This window comes from Dermacentor silvarum, chromosome 11 (assembly GCF_013339745.2).
Source record: "Dermacentor silvarum isolate Dsil-2018 chromosome 11, BIME_Dsil_1.4, whole genome shotgun sequence".
Taxonomy (NCBI): Eukaryota; Metazoa; Arthropoda; class Arachnida; order Ixodida; family Ixodidae; genus Dermacentor; species Dermacentor silvarum.
Window position 1 is genome coordinate 67,756,816 of NC_051164.1, and position 19,808 is coordinate 67,776,623.

Sequence of the window (19,808 nt, forward strand, 5' to 3'; positions counted from 1 at the left end):
GCAGGTTGCCATGGAGTGTCGGCAGCACAGCTGTAGCAACTTATGAGCACGGACGGACGGACAGGAGACATAAGCCCCACGTTCAAGCTACAAGCTTGCTGTTGCAGAAAACAATTTAGAAGTGATGAAACATAAAGGTGTGATTGGCTTTTCTCTGTAAATAGTACTGTAGTTTACGACGAACTTTAGATCAACTAGGTATATAACGCCACCTGCCTCAAGTAGAATCTTACGACATTTCTGTCCCGATTTGAATTTTTCTGTTCATATTTCATTTCTCTATACTGGGCATGTTTGACTGCTCATTTCAGAGCACTCTGGCAGTGCTGCAAAAGTCGTGAAAAAGAGCTTTAAAAATGTACTATGAGACTGAGCAGGTCTAGTAGAGATAATCTGGATTTGCCATTGCCTGTAAATTGCATCTATGCTCACAGTAAAATGTAGTCACTGTCTTATAAGACTTTCGTAGTGTGGCCAGAGTCCTCTGAAACTACCAGCCAAATATACCCTACGACTGTTTTAGCTCAGTGCTTGAAGCTGCAGCGAGTCATGGCCTGATGTCACAATGAAAGGAAGCTGCGCCTCTGCGTTTTACAGAAACTTGACACAGCCCGCGGCAGTGCTCAGTCACTATTCCATATCCTGAGTCTCAGCTGCAGTGGCTTGTCTCTGAAGGTGGCTTTCACAGCGACAGCTGTTACGGACCCTTCAACGGGTCGACATGAGGTACATGTTATGAACGCAACCAGTATCAGCCACAGGATGAAAAAAAAAAAAAAAAAAAAACGTAATGCCTCAGAATTCGATCTCAGATTTCTTGCATGCTAGCCAAACACACAATTGCAACACTGTGCCAACTGCCACCTAGCGTGCCGAATGAAAACCAGAAGAATGTGACATCAGCCCTTGTTTGCTATGCAACATGTTGCTTTGTGAACACTAGCTGCATCTGTACTCAATGGACCGTGTGCTTCTGGACATGTTGATTATTTAGACTAGTGTTGAGAATTCTATACAAGTCTATATACGATTCTATATACACGGTTATATAGTTAGACTGTCACTGTCCGTCACATGTCTCGTGCTATAACCTCCCATATTTAGACAGTGCTCATTCAATCATTTCCAGACAATGATGGGCTAATAAAGGCCCTTTTGCATGAATGTAACAAAAGATTTTTGCCTTAAACTACCTGCTTAAGAAGACACCTCGTGTTTTATTTACAACTGCACTTTGAATGTAATTGACATTTCACAGCAAACAGCTGTCTTTGCTGCACTCAACCCCAATCGTGTCTGCTTTCTGCTTGTGCCTCGAAATGATTTGTAAATAAAGCTTCCTCACAATTTCTTTCACTAAAATCAAAGAAGTCACACCAAGACGCACAAGGGCAGTCAAAGCAACCATGATGAAATTGCATCATTAGATCACTTACTTTTACCCTGAGGCCAATATTCAAGCCAGAAGCAAAGGCTACTCGAAGCTTGACATTGCCCAAATGGACTAATCTTAAGTTTCCCTGTCCTACTATTGGCCTAAACATCCCTGTCAAATTATCATTTGGGGTCTCTGCGCAGTAGACCTCTATTAATTCGACTGTGGTTAATTCGATCTCCTGTTTAATTTGATTTTCTGGTTAATTCGATCCCGACCACATGAAGTCCCGGCTGGTGCCCATGTAATCCTATGGGCCCAAATTTTTGTTATTTCGACTCTAAAATAGGCCTTTGCCGGATAATTCGAACTTGGCCAGTCACTACAGACACACCTGATCCTTATGATGACTCCAATAGTGGCTCCTTTAGTGGCACTGTATGTCTCAGCGAAGCTTAACAGACAGTGAAATTGTTGGACACACATCATATCCCGTCAGAGAACACCTATTTTCGGCCTGCCTTAGGAAGATTTTCAAGCGATAACCGTAGCTCACAATGTCTGATTACGGTACTTGACCGATTCCAACTTACTTTTCTTTTCAGTAAAATTAGGCCAAAAATGGCCTGCACGATGCAACTGAATGCAAAACAAAAACCACCTTCCCAACATTTGTTAGGTTTTACGGCTTAACAAAGATGTATTGAGGCAAAGCTGACTTAAGAAAACCAGTCGCCATTGTGCGTCACATGTTAGACCCTCGGTCATATTTCTTGGCAAAACAACGGGTGTGCATTAGATTTGTACATTTTAACAGCGAAGCTGTTTAAGCCGGCCGTAATTTGTGGTTCGTATCAAGAAACTATCATCATCAGCAATGAAGAAAGAAATAAACTTTCTTGCCGAGGCGGGATTCGAACCCGCATACCCACGGTCCCAAGGCAAGCGTCGTAACCACTAGGCTATACAGCCACGCTTGCAAAACATGCATTTATGCGAACCATATGATTGCGTTCGAGCGTCATCGTCTTCGTCCATCCACAGCTGGCATGCACTCGTGCCAATGCTCTGCGAGGTGAAGAGGTTTTGTGCACTATGCTCGGGAGAGAGATAAAGAAAATGAGAGCTAGAGAGAGAGAGACGCATTCACGGAGCGGGTCGGCTGGAACGCGTTGTCGGCAATGGAACACGGTGTGGGTGTTGGAAGCTGCGCTATGCAACGCGCAGTGATGGCCGTAAGTCCGAGACGTGCGAAAAGAAAGTGTCATCATCATGAGTAATAAGATGAAAAGTTCGCGTGGCACTTCTGGAAAATGCTGGGCTACGATCGCCCAGCTTCGCTGTTTCAAGCGTGGTGTGGCCGAGTGCAAGGTTAGGCATTTCTTTTTTTTTTAGCTTTAATGTCATTTTTATGCTAGTTTTCTACTTTGGACACATAAAAAGCAGATGCACGTTTGTTTCGGGGGCATGTTAGAATCCAACAAATACTGCCAATCGGTTTGTTCTGGCATATTTTTTTTCTGCATCTTGTTCAATTCGACCCACCGGATAATTTCATAAATTTTGTCAGTTCTGTCAGGGACGAATCAACGGAAGTCTACTATATTTGACTTTTCTTTTCATGAAACAAAACGATTACCGAGTTCATTTCTATTTTCATTCTGTCTTTTTCTTTTTTTTCTCTCTCTCTGTCTAAGACTGTCCATTTTACTGAAATTAATTTATTAACCAATTCCTTTATTAATGTGCTGTTTCATTATTTGTTCTTAATACTTCTTCCATTATTTTGTTTCAGTTAGTCTCACAGCTTAATTACTTATTACTTTTTCCTTATTGCCAACTTTCATTTTAACTTCTTTCATTTGTCTCCCAAGAGTAATTATTTGTCTTACAATTTCTCCTACCGCCCGATTCTTAGCCTGTCCCACTTACCATATTTAAGGATCGTCATCATCATCAAAAGCCAGCGTGAAGGAATCAAATAAACACAACAAACCATAATGAAAGAAGTGAAGCAATAATGCCAGCTGTTTGTCGTCTGTGATGTGTGGCTGCTCAAAGTTGTGCAGACCTCCCCCAATTTTGTTTTCCCCTAGCCGGACAGATATGCCAGCCACTCAATGTCTTAGGGAAATTATAGGAAAATGGTGTAGGAAAGTAGTAGTGAGAAGAGGGGGGGGGGGGGGGGGAGTGATGAGCAGAATGAAGGAAAGGCAGACTGCAGAGCCGTCCAAAGATGTTACTACAATGCAAGCCGTGCAGACGCATCTGCCCAAACGCACACGCAACTGCACATTGAGGTCCTGTTGAAATACCTTAAAGGGACACTGTAGGTAAAAATTAGGTTGAGCTAGACCGAACAATTAGGGTGCAGTAACAAAGAATTTGTCATTCGTAGTGAGGACAGAGCTTTCGCAAGCGAGAAAACGACAAAAATAAGAAATCAGGGTGGCACCACCTGTATATAGACTACGGTACATCGCACGTAACGTCAGAACTGGCTGATTTACAGAGCACAGCGTGCAGGGAGGTTGCATGAGGATTATGTCAATTTGTCCGCTTTAGAGCAAGCGATTTAAATCGAAGAGCAGCAGCAAGACCTTCGTTGTCAATTTTCTAAGCAACACAAGTCATATTATTGGCACACAGAAAATGATGACAACCTTCTAGGTAAATAACCTATTGATCCAACTCCACCTTTCCTTTGGTGTCCCCTTAAACGAGCATACACATGAGGGACGGTTTCGCGGGGGATATATGGGTGGAGTCGTGTGACATCAGCCGCTGCAAAAGATTCCCTGTAGACATCCCCCGCTCATCACGGGTGAGGCAACCGGGGAGGGAAATCAGTGTTAGCAGACTACTCTGGCGGCTTCTACTCTCGACACCACTCTTAATTTCTACCAATTCACCTTGTTGTAAGCATCAGATGTAGTGTCCCAAAGGCACGAGAATCGTTCAACCAGCGAAAAAAACGAATAAAGTGGCATCATGTGTTTCTCTCTCTTGTGTATGTGTTTATGACTCCTCCTTAAAACCATAAATCCTTACTAACTCGCCAGCTTTCTGCCGAGTGTTTGCAAGGACACTTTTCAATTGGAATTAAAGCTTGGTCATACTGCCTAAAATAAGGCACTGACATTGTAAGCTGTCATGCCGAAAGAACATCGCAAACGTACATCATGTTGTTACCACTTCAATGTAGAGAGATGATGTGCACCATGACATGCACCCGCACAGGGCCTGGCGCATACATTATGGTAGCAGATTGTGCACAGATCACAGACCACCTACTGATATTCCCAGCAACCCCACCAAGTTTCATTTAGCCAGCTTCAATGGCTCTTTCAATAAATTTTCAGTGAAGCTGTAATACGTTGGAAAACGAAACTCGCTTTAAACAGAAATAACATATAAACGGAACAAGGGTACCAACTTTGGTTGGCCGCCCTTACGCACAATGTGGTTAAAAAGAAGCACTGACATTAAATTTTCGACTATTCATTCCTTGCGTTAAATGGAGGTCCTAGACCTCTAAACCCTAGAAAAATTAGTGGCAAGCCTCAGAGCAGCATTGATAATTTTACACAATAGGTTTTTTATAGCCAGTTTCGGTTTCGTTTTCAGGAGGATACCGTGTCGTGATGTCACGACACAGTATGCGGTAAAAGGGCATTGCAATGTTTTGACACTCGCTATGGCTCATCCGGTCACCTTGTGTGCTGCTACTCACTGTGACAGCCGATATAGCAGCATAGCAGAAGGCCGAGCGAGCCGAAACGAGTGCTAAAATGTCACAATGTCCCACTTCGACGTGACCATATACTGCGGTGGGACGTCACGACACAGTATCCTCCTAGGAAATGAAACCAACACTAGCTGTAGAAAAGCTATTATACAAGATTATCAACAGTGTTCCGAGCATTGTCACTATTTTTTCTAGGGTTTAGAGCTCTAGGACCTACATTAAACACAAAAAAAAATGAATAGTCAAAACTATCATGTCAGTACCCCCTTATATGAAACAGCTTTATTTGTGAACTCCGGCTAAATGGAAGAAGCGAGACTTCCACGCACTTCATATGCCGTCATACCACATGCAAAGCATGAAGAGTCTGAGAACCGTGTAAAATGGTGATTCTAAACAGCCATGAACATCAAAAACATCAGGCAGTTAAGATGCCATGGCGACAATGGCTGCCATGCAGTGTTCGTACTGCTTGTTTTCACGTCCCGTGCTTCGTGATAGCGCCAGTCAGAAAGAGAAGGCACAATGCACTCACACTAACTACAAAAATGGACATCATCAAAGGCATCAAGAGTGGCAGTGTCTCGCGTGCTAATGTCCTCATTGTCACGGATGAAGAAAAGATTAATGCAGCCTGGAATGGCAGCTTTATGAAGGACCCAGATGTGAATGCAAATATACCAACTCGAACAAACAGAAAAGGTACTGTTCCTGTGGCTGAAGCGTTGAAAAAGAAGGCAGCAGAATTTGTGCAGTGGTGCAACAGCAAAAATAGGATTTGGAGCAATTTTTGGAGCAGGAAAGTCTTGCTTTTGGAGCAGGAAAATCCAAATTAGGAGCAGGTTACGGAAAAAAAAAAGAACTCCGTTTTGGAGCTCTAAATCCCAAATTTGGAGCAGTTCCACAAAGAAGACTTACTCATAAAATGCCATAAAATTTACCCCGCATAATAAACGCACCCGCGAACTTTGCATTGGATTTCTGGGGAAAAAAAGTGCGTTCACATTAGCAGCGTAGGTGATGGCAGGGGCGCAATCGGAGATGGTTGTTCGGAGCGCGCGTTCAGTTTCACCGTGCACGGTTGACCTAGGCTGTGCCTGGCGAAATTTAACGTGCACTCCAAACAAATACGGCGAGGATCTTGTTGAGACCTCGATCACGCCCCAGCACTGCATGCAACTTTTTCCACCAAACATGTGGAAAATACACATGCATTTTTTAGAAAGTGGTTTCCTTTCGAGTATTTTTTATTTTTTTCCTGGGGATAGTCGAAATATGCAGCGACTGTTTGACAATCTATTGCCGTTTCGGCGGTGTACAGCGAAAATCAGCACCGTTTCATTAACAATGTGCCTGTTGCCGCATGGAACCGAACCCTTGATAGTTTTGTGCATTGCGTCGGCTACAAAGGTCATGCCGTCAGTGCCGAGTCGCTTTCTGTACAGTACAAGCGAGTTTCCCGTGGAGCATTCGTAACCGCTCCGCTCGTGACCGCGTGCACGAATACGGCGAGGATCTTGTTGAGTCAACGCGGCAATGGCGAACTGCTTTCGTTACTGCAAGCAAAGCGCACTCCTTGTCTCCGCGAGATTTTACTGCATATACAACACGCCGCACTGCAACCAGCAGCGAAAATATTCTTCAGCACCCACCATCAAACACGACGTCGTCTCGTCTGGGCATGTGTTTAGATACGGTGGCTAGCGTAGTTTAGATCCCGTCTGCGCTTTAGATCTCGTCTGCGCTTTAGATCTCGTCTGCGCTACTGGATCAGACTAGATCGGATGACGATGTCCAAGCTGCAGGTTGCTAACGCGGCCTTTGTTTCCCACTAAAACTAGCGTAACTGAGAAATTTAGCGGCTGGTCGGGTGTTTTGGCGCAGCGTGGCGCATTTTCACCATATATCACGGTTTTGGCACAGCTCAGCGCAAAAATACGAAATTGTATCAAAATGGCGCAATTGGCGCAGCTGTTGCACCCCTGTTTGTGTCTAAAATCGACGAACTGTTTATGTGCGAGCAATGATATTCGAAGAAGAGCACAATAACTATGGTTTGTTCACAGCAGTAAAATTAAACTCCTCCAAACTTTGAGAATGAAACAATTGTTTTTGATTTTTGTTTCATTAGCTTAAATGAAACTTCAGATAAACAGAATACTTTCTTCTATTCCTTTGAGTTCCATTTAAGCAGATTCTACTGCAGTATCAAACACTGTCTATTGCGCTTATTGCAATAAGCAGCTTCATTATTTCATTTCGTTGTCTTTTACATGGTTGTCTTTTAAAATGCCTCAGAACGAAAAATTAGTTGGCAGCCTTTTATGCAGAGCTGTGCTCTAGCTAAATATTATCTACTTGAACATTTTGTTACCGCCAAGGCTACAGGATGAAATTGAGAATGTGATGGAATCCTTTCAGGTCGGGATGGAACATGATGAAATAAAACCAGACACAAACCACAAAAGGTTTGGTAAGGTTAACGTTTCGGCTCCCACACGGGAGCATTCTTCACAAAATTGTTTTGCTAACAAGGCTCCCATATGGGAGCTAATAAATCTTTTGTGGTCGGTGTCCTTGTTTCATTTCATCAAGACTACAGGAGCGTTGTCACAATAGTATGAAGTGCAGATGTCCCAAACCATCTTGCCTGCTCGATGTTGCCAGCTTGGGTTGTGCTGTGCAAATTCAGATTGGAGCTTAATGTCTACTTGCAAGCTTACCCCACTCCATCCAGTAAGCGCAAAGACAAACCTGATAGGCGCACTTGAGTAGTTGAGAACTGTCTGCCCACAGAAACAGATGCCTCTTCTTCTAGTGCCTTCAGTCAAACCCCTGCACGTAATCTTAGGCCCGATCGTTGAACAAACATATGAACATACTAGCAGCAAGCTGACTGTGACAATTTGCCACCCGTCACCATGCTGGCCAGTGGCGAATTTTTCATGTCTACGGGTGTTATTTAGCAACTGAAGTTTGCTGCCAAGTTGACAAAAATTTATTCGCTGCGACTAAACAGCACTCAGAATGGCCTTATTGTCTGTTGGCTTCATGTAGTTGTAACTAATGAATTATCTATCCCCTTGGTTCTCCCCTGCCCCCCTTCCTGAATTCTCGCTCAATTAAGTAAATTAAGTGCCTTGTTTTATGCACCTGTGTTCCTCTCCAAGAGTGTGCACAACTTCTATGCACAAACTTTTAGTTTGATAAGTTAAGCTTCTATATATTCAACATGCTTATAGCAAATCATTGCATATTACAAAGTTAATTTAAAATTAAGAAATCCTTTTGTCAATAGGCATGTGTGCTTATAACGAATATTCGATATGACAAAGGTAGTGCATTCGAGTTTGAAGTTTATTGTCACGTCATAAGTATCGTAGCATATAAGTGTTACAGGAGGAGGTCCCAAAGTAAAAATTGTCAGGGGGTGGACCTCTCATCGGTACGGCATCAGCTGATTACAAGGTAGATGTGTTTAAAAGCAGCTGGCGTACAAATGAATAGAAACCATAATTGAAATGAGCAATACGAAAAGAATAGTGCAGTAAGCATAGATTCAAACACTTCAGTAAGGAATGTACATGCACTGAACAAAAAAAATGAGGGGAAAAGAAACAAGAAAGGAAAAGATGCTGAATATCGATTCCTTAGTTTGCGAGGAAGCGGCATTGGAAATGCGGATCAATAAATTGTAACAATACACAAATAAATAATCTACATGTTACACAAAAAGCACAAGTAACGTACAATATGCAAAACGTACGAAATAAATTTTAGACGAAATTGCTGCAATGTGTTTTATATGCACTCAGCCCAAGTCAGCTGCACCAGACTCGACTTGGCCTAAGCAGGAACTGGATTTTTCGGGCACGTTCAGTAATGTTTAGTAAGAGAGAAAAGAAAACAGCAGCAGCAAAAAAAAAAAAAAAAAGGGATTAAGGCAAGCAGGCACAGGTGAGGCAGGTGACAGGCCAGGCCAGCAGGAGGGGAGAGGAGGAGACAGGAAATTTTGAGAGAGGAGAAAGCAGGCCAGGTGGTGGAAAGGGCATCACATGTGGCCATGGCTGTGCAGAGACAAAGAAAGGCACGTGCAAAGTGAGAACCATGACACAGACTCAAAATTCTGCAAACAAGAGAGATATGCAGCTGTCAAGTTCTCCTGTATGGGCAAGTTGATGCAATGTAATCAAAAAGTTAAACAGCGCTGGTCCTGTGTGTGTGTCTGCCTGCTCTGCTCGGCTACTGTCACTGATAGCAGCCATTGCTTTGCGGGTGCAGCACCTGCAACTGCAGTGCCTCTGACAAAGATGACAAAGAAACCGCAAACAGAAAAACACATGCTTTTGTTCTTGGCCGGTCAGGACGCTGCAGCCATCGCTTCGCTTGCTGCTTTGCCTTTGCCTTTCCAAATGAAATGTGGGGACTACGGCACGCCTTGTCGGCTGCCATTACGTTGTCCTACGTGGGTTTATTCTTTAACTAGTCAACTGCGTGTGCCCCTCTTTTTGTTGCCCACCAAGCAAAATCTGCTGTCCACGCAACCACGCGGCAAACAGTGTAAACAGTTCAGGTATGACCTGGCCTCTGAAGTCACATGTATGTGCCAAATCTCATAGGCACAGCCACACGTTGGCTGCAATCTTGTCTGCTGTGCCAATGGCCACAAAGCCACCTTGCTGGACACAATAGAACGGCGGGTACTGATATTGGAAGCCATGCTATGTGCAACATTTCTCAATCAACAAGGCAGCATTGGGCTACGGATCTCGCTGGACAGGTGAGGAAGGCAGCAAGAAGGGGACATGCACAGTGTTCCAAGGCAGAGGTTGAAAGCTGACAAAGTATAATCTAGTAATGCTGCAGATAGTGAATCACACTTTCTTCTTTAACTGTGTAATTTGTGTTTTCTGTGTTCTCTCATTGGTTACTTCAATGTGCCTAGCTTTGCAGCCACAAATGCTGGATCTCTTTCTAATACTGGTTTCCCGTGTTTCATGGTCTACCATTCACTTATTCAGGAATTAGGCAGGACTACTACTGCAGCAGTAGAAGCAGTAAATACTACTTCCATGCTTCCTTTCATGCCTGTGTCGTGGCATGAAAGTAGGCCAGTTTTATGATTACAAAAAAGAACTGACTAGGAAATAAGAGGCTTCATTAGCCCTTTAATTACCAATCCCTGGCTGCACTTGTCCTTGCTCGTTGTACAGTAGAATCTCGGTGATACAATCAGGCCTGATAGAAATTTTTCAGAATCCCAGCCGAAGTCCATTAGCTTACAACGTGCTAAATTTTGAATGTTGCTTTTCGCGCCGCAGCAGATATGAATAATCGAGTCGCCGCATAATCCCCCGTGCTGTTAATGCCAGACACTGGCTGTTCTCAAGCTGGCAGAGCAGCTGCGCCAGTCGCATTACAGTTGCCAGGGCGACCTACATCATCCCGCCATGACCCCGCCCCCTCCTCCCTAAAAGAAAATGCTTTTGTTTTGTGCGGTATCATGCAACTTGCTGGCCATTTTTTGTAACTTTATCAGAAGCCAGCAATCACACATGACCCAGTCTTGCCACGTCAGCGAGATTGTGGCATTCGCTTCCATGGGTAGCCTTATCTCTGTATTCCATGCCTTCTTTCGTCTTCAGCACCTGATGACAATTAGAAACTTTTCTACCTTTTCACCAGTCATATCGAACAATACAAAGTAGTTTCGCCGCGACAATGGAAAGTTGACAGATTCCCTTATCTTGCACAAATCATGTCCTTATCACCATCAGGCAGCAGCTTGGACGCAGCCAATATAAGAAACTTGAGATAACCAGGCAGACCTTGCAATGTCGGCCTCGGAACACGCGATCAAAGTGCGGAGCTTGCTGTTGCCAACACGTGCGTGAAACAAGCGCATCAGTGATTCAAATCCACAATAGCCCATAAGAGAGCGCCCTGCGTGCCACGTGATGCAGTAATGAATCGCAACGCTAGTTTTCCCCTTTTCGTGCTCGCTTTTGTTGCATTTATTTCTGCATGGAGAAATACATCACTGCGAATAACTGAATCTCCGGTCTCGAGTGTTAACGGCGATACCAAGATGGCTATACTGTGTTAACAAACAGCCACACTCACGCGATCAGCAGTGAGATAGCACCTCCCGAAGCCAGATTTTGTTCCCAATTTCGAAAACAACACACTGAAAAATTGCCATTTTCTTGAATTCTGCTCCTTATTTCTTCCAAATATTTTGCCATGTGATAAAGGAAGGTTTTAGGATTGCAGAAACAAAGCTGAAAAATTTCAGGGACAGCCCATGTCATTGCTGTGTCCCCGCTTAATTTCCAGATCTTCTGCCTTTTAGGGTGATACGAATTTTTTGGAACAGTGCAAAAATTTGTATCATTGAGATTCTACGGTATCAACACTGTCAAGGACAAGCCATACTCATTCGGGCGACAGATTCCGCTACTTTGCTTGCCAAAGAAAAGCCGTGCTCATCAGCTCACTTCGTGTTATGCATTTCAGTTTCTGCACTTGAACACGTTCTTCCAAGGCTTTCAATTCCTTTTGTTATTGTCTCTTCAGACAATCAGATTCGAACATTCATTACACGCGTGCCGAGGGAAAGTCTTCGTTTCATGTCAGACGCCCTTCATTGACAGTTTGGGTCATTATAAGAGATAAAACCGCACATACAATGTATTTTTAAAAATTCGGATGCAATGTGGAATAATTTTCCAGGAATAAAATGTTTAACTTCGTACGCTTCTTTACAAAAGAACTCGGGAGTTGAGTTAGGAGACTGACTCACCTGCGGGCAGGAGGCGAAGTGGGGGAGCGGCGACGCCCCGTCGTGTTGACCGCTGCGGCGGGAGTGCGGCTTCCAGTGCGCAGGGACTTGACCGGGGAGGCATAGCCCACCGACGATGCAAATGGACCCCCCGGGGTCGACACGGGGGTGCCCCCGCTGCCTGCTATTTTCAGGGGCTGAGAGGAAGCTCGCCGCTGTGGACGGCCTTCTTCGCCACTGAAAGGCAAACGTTCGCACCCCCCTCTCAGCACACACTCTCTCCACTGTGTGCACGCACACAAACACCCATTTTGAACACTCGTGCTTCTCTTTATTTGCACATGCATATTTTTCTGAAAGCTTGCCCTAAGCATACACTTTTTGTGGGACACATACACACTTAACGATCTACCTTGCATCAAAGTGCATCGAAGCAGCGAAAAAGGATTAAAAAAATGGAAGGCAGAGGACCCCTCAGAGGGTTATTAATTATTAATAAAATTCTGGGGTTTTACAAGCCAAAACCGCAACCCGATTATGAGGCAAGCGATAGTGAGAAACTCCGGATCAAGTTTTGACCACCTCGGATTTTAAGTATACGAACATTTTAGCATTTCGACCCCATCGAAACGTGGCCACCACAGTCACTATAGAACCCACAACCTTGAGCTTAGCTGCGCAACACCATAGAACGACTAAGCTACCGCGGAGAGTACTCCAGGGCTATTGCACAGGCATTAACGAAACATCCACATCCGACTCACTCGGGGAAATGGTGTAAGAGAATGTGCCACAAGCTGGCAAGATAAAATGACGCATCACAATAAGAAATTCTCAGTGGATTTTGCCGACAAACGCATTCCGTAACGGTCATCCGTGCCACGGTGGTGTGGCTTGCACAGCAAAGACGTACAAGCTTTGTTCAGAGATGATGTACTCGAGCGATCACTTATGATGACACTATCACCTTCGCGAAGATCTCTCATGACTCGGCAGTGGACACAGCGAAGCAAGCCACCAAGAGCGCTCCTGGCACTGCGCAAAGTTAGCAAACTTGGCACATGCCCAAAAATGCTGTCAGCCACTGTCAGTCATGCGAAACCTAACCGTCAGTCCCGCGATACCTCGGTAAGTAATCGTATTCTTGATAGCGATAGCTTCTATTCAGCGAGACAGCTGACAACAACATGCCAAAGTGCAGAGAGGTAGACAAAGATAGGCTAGCTTTAAAGCTACATAAGAAGCTGTGCTTGCGGTCTATGAAATCTTGCACTGCCATAAGATGGCCAGTGAAGGTCCCATCAAAATGTTTCTTGCACAAATTTTTTTAAATCCTCTGCCGCTCCATTTTTCAACACCTTTTAGACATTTTTGCAAATAGAATTTATTTTTCGTAAAACTTGATTTGAAACTTGAAAAATTGTACGGGCCTAAATTTGAAAAGTTTACGAAAAATTTCAGGGAGTTCGCAGCTAGGCATTTGTGCTGCCTTAGGTGCCCCTTCAAAAAAATACTGACAGAAAAGTTGTTTTTATTGCTTTATTGCAGCGTCGTCGACCCAGTAACTATGCTACGGGGTCTCAATTACCCCAGAAAACAACAAGAAAATTAACTACATTACCTTTTAATGCAACCAGTTCATAACACACGCCAAGTAAACAGTCATCGCGTCATCGAAACCTGTTGCGTCAGTCTCGCGGTACCAGATACCACTGACACATACACACACACAAAATGACTGTGCCGTCATAAGCTGAGTGTCCATTCAGCACCAAGGCATTCTGGAATGAGGACGCCTCTCCAAAGCTGCATTTACATAATAAAGATGTTTATTTGCTCAGCACCTCCCGAGACAAGAGGGGAGAGTATGTCCCCCTACGTTGGCAGCTTAGGGTGATACAGTCATTCTACCGCCTTCACTCACCGCATTGAGCTGACTGACGGACTCTTAAGTTGTTTAAAATAACACGTGACTGCCGCCTCTGTTCTCGGTGATGTAATAAGACTCCTTTTTCATGCCCAAAGACCATGCTGCTCTTGATGAGAGTTTTGATTGGGTCATATAAAACGTACTGTAAGTAAGGAAATTGGATGATGGTAAGCGAATACTATGTGAAATTTTCTAACAGCAAATCAGTGTCCCATTTGATTAGGTCTTCAAACTGAATGGGCACTATTCGTAAATATGAATATCTTTCAAAGTGTTGTCGAACATGACAAAAAGTCAACTGTTCCCAATCAAACATAAAATTGGATAATTTAAGTTTATCCAAGCGCATTGGACAAGGACAACAGAATGGACACACACACCGCTGGAGATGTATTCTGGGCCATCAGGTGCCATCAGGCGCGCGCTTGATGGCACCTGATGGCAACCAGCTATCAGGCGCGCTGATTGGCTGGTTGAACAAAACCGGATGAGCCGATTGGCTGGTTAAGCACTGTCACGCGAAGGCGATAGTATCGCCGAAAGTGATCGTCCGAGAATACGTCCCCTGATTTGTGTCCACATTCTGATGTCCTTGTCGAATGGATTGGGAAAAACATGGATTATGCAGCACAACCTAGCCGTATGCTCAAACTTGGTTTAGAACTGGTATAATTATAATAAGGTATAAAATTATATAACTGGAGCCAAAGTACAATAAATCTTACACCCACCGGCATAGCATAGGCATAAAACATGTGACCTTATGTAGTGGAGCAGGCTATGCTGCTCAAGGACTTCACCGGCTATACAGTCAAACCTCGATATAACGAAGTTGAACTTGCTGCAAAAAACTTCATTATATCAAGAATTTTGTTATATCGAGGTTCCATTAATTCAATAGGACTAAGATGGGGAAGTAAAAATAGTTTGTTACATTGCGAATTTCGTTAAATTGAGGTTCGTTATATCGAGGTTTGACTGTACAGCAATCATTTGCATTCTTTAGAGTCCTGCGTTTGCGAACGAGCTGCTTATTTGCTTTCGTTATGAATAGAATAGAATGTGAACACCGTTTCATGTGTAATTTTGAAGTCGGCTGTTCATTATTCTATTCAATTCAGTTTCAAATATTACTATTCGCACACCCCTAGAATTGAAGCTTCATACCATGATTATGGAATCAGCAGCCACCTAAAAAAAGCAAGAGAAGTGGGACACAAGGTTTTTCACGTCACTACCTCCTTTCAAGAAACGCCCACAGAAGAGCTGGGCACTCACGTGAGCGGAGTGCCAGCCGTGAGGGAGCGTGGGTGTCTCCGCTGTGCCTTGATGCGCATAAGCTTGTCGCCCTGCGTCAGGTCCTCCTCAGAGTCGCCCGCCATCGTGTTGTTGTTGGCTCGGTCCACCTGCACAGCGAAACAAGACTCGCTGCTCAACGAGTCCAGCGGCATCGTCCAATGCTCAACATGAAGCTGCGTCACTCTTTGCCTACCAACACTGTTAAGAGGAAGCTTTGGCTAGGAAGCTCTATCTAAATACATGGTAACGGAGAAATCATTCTTCTCGACAACCACTGTGCCAGTTTTGATAAGGCTTGTTGCGTATAAAAGGAAAAGCTATAATCTAGCAGCTGTAGCAATTAGATTTCGGTTTGGTGTTCTCCAAATTGAATTTCCAATTCATGACACAAATATTCTTACAAAAATTCTTAAACATAGCAAAACTTCAAGAAAGTCTCCCAAAAACAATGTCACAACAGCATAAAATGCCATTTAATAATAGTATACATCTAAAGCGGATAAAATTGGCCTTTATAGTACACCGCTCTGAGATATGCAACTAATTTATGAGTATCACATGTGTCCACTTGAGATGCTCCAACAGACTAGCACGATATCTGTTTTTTGTGCAGGGTTATGAATTTGTAACTTTGTGCTTCCACTTTGTGAGGGCTTGCCAATTTTTGTAAAAAAAATTCGAGGTCCTAAATCAAATAGCCGTTGGGAATTTAGCTGCTTGCGATGATGCTGTATGATGATATTGCACAAGCGTGAGCAAGCAATTTTTCACTGCTTTTGACACAAGATTGTAGATTCCCTGCTGCATGCAGTGCAATAATGCTCGACTCACATGTTCACAGGGGCCACGTCAACAAATCAACAGCGCATTTTTTTACTATGTTGAAAAAGAGTTTCAGGGCACCTTCAATGGGTACCGACCTGCTTTCTTGAGTTATGGCAAGTTATTTTGGCTCCTATGACGCTTGCCAAGTCAACACTCATTTAAAGGTCAACTCCACTGAAATTTTAAAATGTAAAATTCCTGTTTCAGATAGCGTAGACAGAGCAGCCTCTGTGCAAAATGTTCCATTTTAAATGTGAGCGGATAAGTCTCAAGTTTTTGCTAAAGATGACAGTTTTACCAAATATACTCGTGTAAGGGCGGCACCCCAACTTGGCAGCCCAAAATTTGGAAAAAAAAAGATCCCAACAGAGAAGCAATCTAGTTCGGCGCCCCATGCCGCACGCGCACGCATCGGCAAATTTTCGCACGTTACGCACTTCCACATGCCGCTACTAGGTGGCGACAGCCATCTAGTAGTGGCATTTAGTATCTACAGCCATTAGCCCCCCAGAGACCCTTACACAGGACCAAACCAAAAGGTTTGGTCCTGTGTAAGGGCCGCACCTTGTCAAAATTGTGAATAAAAAGTGCGGCCCTTACACGAGTCTATACAATAATACTAAAACTGGCAAAAAAAAAATATATGATGTCATTACTGCTTGCAGGAAATGGCACACAATCCAAAACGTTGAGAACCACTGGGCCTCCCCGTCCTCAGCATGGCCTCCAAGATTAGATGTCCGCCTGCAGCAACATCTAATCTCGGAGGTGATGTACCAAGATATGCGTCACATCCGCTAGCCACCAGGTGCATGCATTTGTCTGCTGAGGTGCCATTTCAAGGCTGGTAATAAGAAAATTAGACCAGCCCTGCAGCTCTGCCACAATTGCTTCAATAATAACACGTTTTTCATTTATAACTAATTTAGTGAAATTTTGTAGCGGTTGCCTTTGAGGAGGAAGTTGGCAGTCACCTTAACATGCGCTAAAGATGATGAAGACGCCGGCACGCTCACGAGACATTCATTACATTACTTGACATCTCATCTCATTCGCATGCATTGCTACTTCCTATTACATCGCCAACGGCCTTTTCGAACTCCAAAAATTCTGACTTGTTGGTTATTCCGGACTTCACAAGTGCACTCGTCAGGGTTCCCATAGAGCTAGTGCATTTTCACAACCGACTTTTCGGACAAATTTAGGCCCAGGAGTTCAATTTTCCGCACTAAATAAACGCCACAACAGTCAGTCTCCAATGGTCACCTGCTGCTGCTGCTGTGTCCTCTTGTCGGTCAAGTGGAAGCGGCCCAGTATGTGGCTGACCGTGCCCTCGGTGTCCGACGGCATGGCGCGCCGGGGCGACCCGCGCCGGTTGTTGCTCGCCGTGGCCGGTGGGGACACACTGCGGTTGTGCGGCGACAGTGAGCGGCGTGCGCTGCCCGTGGTGGGCCCTGTGTTGCCATTGTTGTTGAGGTTGTTGGCGTGCTGCTGCTGCTGTTGCTGCTGGCTGCCGCTAAGCTGCGACCTGTGTAGGTCGCCCTGTAGCCACAGGTAGTGCTGCTTCCTGAAACGCACGGCCGCACACTTCCATCAGCACTGCGAACACGGTGCATGCTCAGCGTAGAGGCCAACTTTTACAGTGACACCTGCTATGGTCTTTTCTGCAGCTCAAAAACATGTTTAGTAATGGCTGTGGATGGACACAGCGCTGTGTCCCGTCCTTTCTGTCTATGTCTGTGTGTGGTTTGCACTGAAGTGTACATGAAACCATTCTTGTTGGCCTGTTCATGCGTCCAGGAATCTAGCCAGCTGGCTTTGATATCAGATGGCTGCTGCGTAATTTTTTGCCTAGAGAGCTCGTAACAGCTATCACGGTAAAATAATAGTCAGCTGTCAATAACAAAGAAGGTTAAGACAGAAAGCATGAGTCTCTTGGCTTGGCCGGTGAATTGCCAGCAGTTTAGTTAGCATTCCACACAAGAACAGCCTCGTACAAGTTGCGAAGGCAATTCTTGAGATAGGATCAGTGCAACGCAGGGCCACTATATTTAAGTTCAAGCCATTATATTGAGCAGCAAGAACTATTAATCAAGGCACATCCAAGCTGAAATGCATAGAAATAACTGCTTTAGGTCGGCACGAAAACAGGCATAGGATGTGGTAGCCCCACTTACTCTTCGAGCCAATGCTGCTGGTGGCCAATGATGGAGCCTGGCCGGCAGATGCGGATCCAGGCGATGGCCTCGGCCGCCGTGAAGCGGTAGTGTTTCATGATGTAGCACGCTATCAGGGTACCCGTGCGGCCAAGGCCAGCCTGCAAACAGCAAGGCAACCTCCATGATCAAACGTGCAGAAAATTCTAGCATGCACAGGCGAACTTGAAGAACCCATCGCTGGAAAGTTCAGTTCACAAGGTCAGCACACCTCTAGTCAAGAAACGAGTAAGAGACCAAGCAAGAAAGCAAGTCATGCTGCCAGCCGTAGAGTTTCTTACAAGAATTACCAGAGGGTGCTGCGGTCGTTCAGCTACCGTGGGACGTGGATTTGTCTAATCTTCGTTGTTATGGCTTCAAGCATTCTTGTGGCATTATTTATTACAGTTCATCTCTTTCTAAATTTCCAAGTCCTCCGTTTCCTAAACACACAAAAGCAATGGCTCTGGGCGCATGCACAACCATTGTGAACCACTGAATTTACAAGGCTAGTATACATTGTTTAATATGATCAATACTTCAAAGTCACAGCTGTTCGAAGCCAGGGGGACATAGTTTGGGCAACTCCATGCACTAACCATCATTCCCACGGGGGCTGATCAGCCACACTCGCAGCTTCTGCACATGCCAGCACCAGAGTTCTCACTAGTAATTTTTGAAGGAAACTGTACACTGCCAGCAGCCACACATTTCACTGCAATGTTGATCGGCCAGTTTGTGAGTTAAAAATTGGAGTTTGCCAGCCCAGCATTTCAGCAATCACGAGTGTCAAAGAGTCCAGCAATAGCCAAGAAAGGACAGGCAAGACAAGCGCTTTGTGCTGCAATTTTTTGACGTGTCCTGTCCCTGTCCTGCTGAACCCTTACGTAGCCATGCACCATCCAGCTGTAGTATTGACCATTTTAAGTCTGAGCAAATGGTCTACATAAAACATTTTTTCAATATACAAAGGTAACCCAAATATTGAGATGAATGTCAATAAAAAATTGTAAAGATTCCTGCTAGTCTAAGTGAGCTGTTAAAAGAAAATTCTATCACAAGCAGGCAAGGACAAATGACAATATTGCTTTTGGTTCGTGGGCACTTCCATCTATGGCTGCTACAAACAACTTTTCAATTTTGTGCGCACTGATGTCGAGACGACATGGCCATGAAACTCTTAATGCATCTGTACAACCGTTATCACGCACAAGAATTGGCCGTAGTACCATGCACTGGTTGTTAAAAAAAGATTAACAGCCATGACAGTGGCACTTTAATGCCTCTAGAACATAGTCAATAGTTAGTGACAAGTTCTCTGGAAGTCATTGACAGCCACTGACAAAAAAACAAGACGCAGAGATATCATACACGTATGCCATTTATAAGCGACCACAGATACCCAATCACAGCATTTACTCACAGTACCATCCAGTCCTCACATTGCATGCTTCCTCACAAAAGCTGCTTACGGCTATGCTGTAACACCCCTGTCACATGGGCACTTTCTAGCATGCTTCAGTCGATAAGATAGAACTCAATGCAGATTGAGGTCTGCAACAGAACTTTAAGCATGCTTGACTTCAATTTTGCTATAGTTGAAGATGTAACAAGCTTCAAATGAGATTGAAAACTTTCAATGCAGTTTGAACTTA

General features: G+C 44.3%; 1 protein-coding gene across 2 annotated transcripts in view; it reads right to left on the bottom strand.

The window, feature by feature from the left end:
- Positions 1–19,808, bottom strand: part of LOC119433195 (dual specificity protein phosphatase CDC14C-like) — a 56,052-nt gene that overhangs the window by 15,430 nt on the left and 20,814 nt on the right. The window contains exons 8-12 of one of the 2 annotated variants that reach the window (XM_049659035.1): positions 18,136–18,275; positions 17,225–17,525; positions 15,113–15,240; positions 11,926–12,141; positions 8,268–9,190 (exon numbers count right to left, since the gene is read on the bottom strand). In XM_049659035.1, the coding sequence (XP_049514992.1) occupies positions 9,175–9,190; positions 11,926–12,141; positions 15,113–15,240; positions 17,225–17,525; positions 18,136–18,275 (801 nt within the window). In that variant the 3' untranslated portion in view covers positions 8,268–9,174. Of the gene's footprint in view, positions 1–8,267; positions 9,191–11,925; positions 12,142–15,112; positions 15,241–17,224; positions 17,526–18,135; positions 18,276–19,808 lie in introns of those variants that run through there. The other variant, XM_037700342.2, reaches the window with a different exon arrangement.